This window comes from Empidonax traillii, unplaced genomic scaffold, assembly GCF_003031625.1.
Source record: "Empidonax traillii isolate 1590-97213 ecotype Southwest subspecies unplaced genomic scaffold, ASM303162v1 scaffold139:size1643147, whole genome shotgun sequence".
Taxonomy (NCBI): domain Eukaryota; kingdom Metazoa; phylum Chordata; class Aves; order Passeriformes; family Tyrannidae; genus Empidonax; species Empidonax traillii.
In genome coordinates, this window is record NW_020955332.1 from 1,494,029 (window position 1) to 1,500,028 (window position 6,000).

Below are 6,000 nucleotides of genomic sequence, written 5' to 3' on the forward strand. Positions count from 1 at the left end.
TAAAAAATTCTATGATTCTAAATATGAACAGTCTCTCAAGAGAAGAAACCTGTATCATTTGGTATGTGCAGATAAGGGCTCTACTGAAACATGATCATTGTAGATTTCCCAAACTCTAAGATTTTACAAACTCTAAGAATATAAATTCTCAGGAGAACCTTAAGTATCCATAAAAGTATAGGGACAGATAACAAAACAAACATGTCATAGGTCATGACATCAAATTATCCTTTTTTTTTTTTTTTTTTTTTAAAAAAAGGGAGGAATTTTTTTGCAAACCAGAAAGCATCACGGAAATACTTTTAATATGCGCAATATCCCAATTCACATAATATAATTAAATACTTTGATTTATACTCCCTACAATAATTGCAGTAAAATTCAATAATTAAGGTGTTTATGAGCTAGGGAAGATGACTTATATCACAGACTTTAAAAAGAACCACATTTAAGAAGCTGAATACATAATCATTAGCAGTAGCTTTTCTGGAGCAGCAAAAATTAAAAATATTCATTCTTCCTTTAGTTTTATAATTAAAAACTCGTACAAACACTAACATATAAGCAGCTTAATGCAAGTGCAGATTAAGTGAAACAGTTTTCTTGCTTCATACCTTCCACGAGTTAACTTGAAGGATTTCAGAATTTACAGGAAATGTACAGAAAGGTATGTAAGATTCAGAGATAGTACAATGATCACTTTCCTGTGGGTAGCATATCTAACAAATAAGCCTTGCATTTTTTCAGGAAGGTTCCATTTATTCTCCAGAATAGGCCATTTCCACAACCGTGACTCCCTCATTAAACAACGTGATTTATCAAGTAAGAGTAATGCTTTAGCTCACACTTGAATATATTTCATTACAGGAACCAGCACTGCTGTGGTTTGGTGCGCAGAGAGCCCACAGCAACTGTGCACACAGACACAGACCAGCTGTGTGCACAGGCACTCACTAGAGATGGTTTTATAGATACAGACATGTACTCACATGCCAGATCATGCATCTCTCTTCTTTTCTAAAATCCAACCTAAGAGACTTTCCAAAGCTTGTGAATGTTATAAGTTCTTAGTTCAGAAGGAAATGCATTTTGTTTTATGACGTAACCAGGCAGCCTAAACGCAGCAGAGAAGTAAAATGCAGGGTGGGCACTAGGCATGGCTCCCACAGAAATATACAACAGTTTGCCCAAATGTAACTTATTCTACAGAATGTAATCTGCCTTCTGAACTGCATTTCTTATTCAAAAGAACAATGAATTAGTTGGTTCATAAACATAAATATATTTTAGGTATTGTATTCCAAGAATATAATAATTATACACAAGGTAACAATTGTAATACAACAGCTCCTTTTATGATTCCAACCAACTTTTACAACTATAACTAGAAAAATTATAATCTGGAGTCTCATTTTGATACACATTTCTTTAACAATAGCTATGAACATGCCTAAGTCAATACTTACTCTTAACGTGTGATGCTCTTGTGCTAGTAAAGCTGTGACCTCCTCTTGTAAGGTGATGACCTCCAGAAACTGCCCCCAGAGAGCCATCAGAAGTGAGCAAAGCTGAGCAAGATTCATATTTATAAGTTCTGCCAGTTCATCAGGATTTTCCATTTTCTGAAGTAAAAAAAAAATAGGTATATGATTCACTGATGAAACCATAATGTGCAGACAAGAATTAAAAGAAAAAAGAAGTGTCCTTTATCTCAGCAAGAAATTTCATTTAGAACCAACTTCCAAATGAGAACTGTTCTAAGTATCAGAACTGAATCAATCCATGTTACAACAACAACAGATTATTTTATGTTGTATAAAATATTATCCAGTCACCTTTTAGGACTCCTGACCATAAATGAAAGCAACAATTCCATTTATGGCAAAGATAACTGAGTTCAGCTGCTGTATTTTCTAACGTGCAGTTTTCTAACATACAGTGTGCCTGAAAGGAACAGGAATCAGGAAACTAAAAATTGATAATTGCTATGTTCACCCAACTTTTTTATCGAAGTAAAAGACATTTCCCATTTTTAGAACAGTCACAACTCACAATAACCTTTATAAGATGCTATATATCTATGTATATTTTAAGCACAGTCAGGAAGCAGTGTTATAGCACAGGCTTCCTAGAACCAGAGCACACCAAGACAAATTCAGTGTGAAACAAGTTTTTCTTTCTTATCAACGTACTGTAATCCTGTGACACAGTCCCACACCAGTCAATTGTAGACTGCTAGGCTTATGTTCCCTGCCATTTTAGAAAAAAATACAGTTTCTCAGAAACTCATTGCAGGCATACAAGACACTGAAGCAAAGGATTTAAAAAGAAAAGATAGTAAAGACCCAGCTCTAGCAATATTAAAAAGCAAGTAGAAAAAAGGATTGAAAATACTGAAACACTAACTTAACAAGTGAGAGTGGAAATAAGAGAAACTTTTGCGCAAACCACACAAAAGAACAGAAAAGAGATAACAGAAAAAATATAAGCATACTTTAGCAAGCTAAGGGAGAAATTAAAGAATTCAGAGAAGCTATGTAAAAGTAAAAAATATTTTCATACATAAAGGAAGATTCTTAACTTGCCCATAGAGAGAGAACAGCACTGGCTTTGCGTCCAGTTACACGAATTACATCCTTTTAAAGGCAATATTACATTTTCTTGCAGTTATTCTACTTCTACCGTAACAAAAGGTAAGCCCACTGCTCTCCAAAGCTGGGCAGATGGACCACTTGGCAGCAAAGCAGGAATAATCTTCCAAAAAAGTTTAAAAACCTGTTCTTTAAACTTTGTTGTGACAAGGAGATTAGCTATTCAATTGGGGCTAGTTCTGACTAGGGAAAGAGTTGGGGAGACAAATCTAAGTCATCTGAAGTATAGTGTATCCTTGAGAATGTTGAGAAAACAGGAAAAGGAGACAGCATCAAAATAAGTCCTTCCAGATGAGGGGATCATTTACAGAATCTGCTTTGGTACAACCTACTACTACTGCTTGATCTTGTAACACTGTGATCTGATACCATCAAACCCAAAGAATTCAAATTCAAAATGCAGAAAATTCAAAATGTGATTTTCTTACAAGTAAGAAAAATATAGAAAGTTATAGAAACCTTTCTATAACATACATTTTCATGATATGCAGAAATTACCATGGCTACTACTGACACACCAAATCAGTTAAGTTTTGGTGTCAGCTGAGCAGTTTCTCTCTGGGTGAAGAGTTTAAATAAGTGTTTGCTGTTATCCCTGAAACAGTTTATTCCCAAATAGCATATTCAATCACCACACTCTACTTTTATCATTATTTCACATATTTAATACATTAAAAAATTGTACCTTTACTTCCTCACACAATTCTGTAAGACGGACTTCTACATCTATGTTTTCTGGAAAGACGAGAGGACACATCTATGAGTAATGCACTTTCCAAGTTGCAAAGTGAAACCACTTATATCACAAACCAATTTTAAAACATTAAAAAGAATCCATCAAATAAAACTTGAAGTCATAGTAAGTACCACAATCAAGTAAACTCCCACTAAAATATTTTCATAGCAATTTTTGAGATTGAGGACAGAACACAATTAATAAAAAAAGTCTGCAATTATTGAGATCACTTATGATACGCTGTCAAGGATAATGATTTTCCATTCAAAAATTAGATTTGAAATTAGCATAATTTAAATGATACGCTTTGCAGATTATTTATTTAGAGGTTCTCAGCTATTCAGCAGCATCATTCACAACCAAGGTAATAAAATTTCTCTTCTACGAGATTTTCCAGAGAAACCTTATTCTAATACCATCATTCTGCAGGTAAATTATTTCTCTGATTTGCAAGCTACATGAATATAAATAAAATTCTTTAATTGTCTGAGGAATCATATTTTAGTCAAAAAAACCTGTTCTTTAACTGATCTTTCTCTCAATAGCTCAATATTAAAAGCAAATTTTTCTTCCACAGTATGGCAGCTTCAACTGCCTCTGAACCTTAAATGACTCATTTATGAAGAAAACAGATCTATTCCTTCATGTGGATGTTTTCCCTTGTTTATCATTCCTGTTGACTTAAGGGTATATGATAAATTAAATAAGAATTTAGTACTAAGTTTAATTTCCTTTTACATCTGAGATACCAGTAATAAGGGAGTAATTTATAAACCCCCCAAATGGTCTGTAACAAGTATTTTTTTCATTTTTGAAACACAATATTAAGGAAAAAGACTACAATTTTTCTTGAAAACACACATCAACAAAGCATTCCTTGAAACCAACAATAATAAGCTTAGGATACAGATAATGAACACAGGTTTACAAAACAGCAACAATTCAACTTAGCCTTGAATTATACAACGTAGATTTGGTAAGTATATATGGATTTTCAAATAACTGCATCCATCATACTAAGGTTTAAAATTAATGCCACACAAATTAATTCACACAACTCAAAGTTCTGAGAAAATATGCAAATTGAAGAAATGCATGAAGTCCTCAGAAACAAATTTACAAAAGTTGCTGAAAGAAACTATATATACCTGTATTTGCTAAAGAGCACTTAATGATAATAATTCTGAAAATATGTGAAAACAGCTTAAAATATGATACTACTTTTGGTGTGGCCAAAGTTTGTCATTAGTGAAAAATTAAATCATTTATTTATGACAAAATACTGATTATTTATCTTGTTTGTCACATTTCAATTGAGAATAGGCTTTTTGAACAAGATTTAAAATTGAAATCTAAAATCATTATGGAAAACCCCAAACTACAATGCTTTATTAAGAAAAAAAAAAAAAGGAACAGAGATAATACAAAAGAAATTCGAGTACTAAATGTAATGTTCACCCAGGAACCATCTGATGCATTTTTGCTGGCTCTGCTAAAAAATAGTTTTGTTTTCTTTTTACAACAAAACCAAAATGCAGCTAAAGATGATTAAGCTGGTGACCTGCTATAAGACTGAAATGCCATTATATCCTTTTCCCATCAGAAACTTTCTTGTGCTTAAACAACATGTCATCTTTTGTCCAGTATCAGGTCAACAATGACACTCTCCAAAGGGAGAACTGGCTATGTAGATACACCCAAATGCACCCTAAGCTCTGATAATGTCTTGTGTAGTGTTTGGAAGAGTCAAGTCTTGAGATACTAGAAGCAACCTGAAAGATTTCTCAAGAAGAAAAGGTATTAGTCTTTAATTATCTAAAAAAAAAAAAAGACTCCATTTTGAATTAAATGGAACTACAATTTTTAGCTATCTTTTAAAATGTTGATGACTGACTGAACTCTTCAATCACTTTTGTTTAGTAAAGGAGAACAATGCTAAACTAAAAAACAGCAATCATGTCTTATTTTATTATCTATATTCAGCCTAGAAGTAAGTAGCTCAATTCTGCAGACTTCAGATTTTATCATATGTTCACAATGGCTGAATAGTGAAATAGTGTTCCTGTCTACCAAAGAATGTAATCTTTTATATCATTATTAAAAATATAATATTTTATAGTATCAATAAAAATCTGAGGGGTTATATCACCTGCTTTGAAAACATACCTAGGTAGGCGTCTCTCTGGGTTCGTGGGTATTTTCTTCTGAGAAGGCGTTCATAAAGGACCTGCATGCTGGCCTTGGCTAGTTACAGGGATTGCACACACATGACTAGTTACTACACTCTGGTTTTCATCTGTGATTTATTATTTGCCTTAAAGTTAGTAAAAGAGCTTATTGCTAGCCTAGCAATTAGTGCAGTTAGACCAGTACATGAAAACATACAATTTTAGTGTAGTTTCTAGAGTGTCACTTGTGATACACGTTAAGGTAGCATTTTTTTATTTCCTGAAAGCAGTAATACTTAAATGCTCAGTTACACTTATCAAGTCCAACAGTTGTCTGCACATGCTTCTGCAAAATCACTCTCTTGTGTTAAAATTATATGACAGAGCAATAGCAAAGCAAACAGAAGAAATAAAATTAGAGGGATAGTAATTTAATCTAAAACGA

The 6,000-nt window shown here is 33.0% G+C and overlaps 1 protein-coding gene across 4 annotated transcripts in view; it reads right to left on the reverse strand.

Moving 5' to 3' along the window:
- FAM135A (family with sequence similarity 135 member A) overlaps positions 1-6,000 on the reverse strand; it is an 81,821-nt gene that overhangs the window by 25,192 nt on the left and 50,629 nt on the right. For 3 of the 4 annotated variants that reach the window (XR_003571261.1, XM_027884198.1, XM_027884199.1), the window contains 3 exons: positions 5,554-5,631; positions 3,337-3,386; positions 1,467-1,622 (listed from right to left, as the gene is read on the reverse strand). Coding sequence is in view for 3 of the 4 variants with exons in the window: in XM_027884198.1 (XP_027739999.1) it covers positions 1,467-1,622; positions 3,337-3,386; positions 5,554-5,631 (284 nt within the window). In the remaining variant the exon portion in view is untranslated. The remainder of the gene's footprint in view (positions 1-1,466; positions 1,623-3,336; positions 3,387-5,553; positions 5,632-6,000) is intronic. The other variant, XM_027884200.1, reaches the window with a different exon arrangement.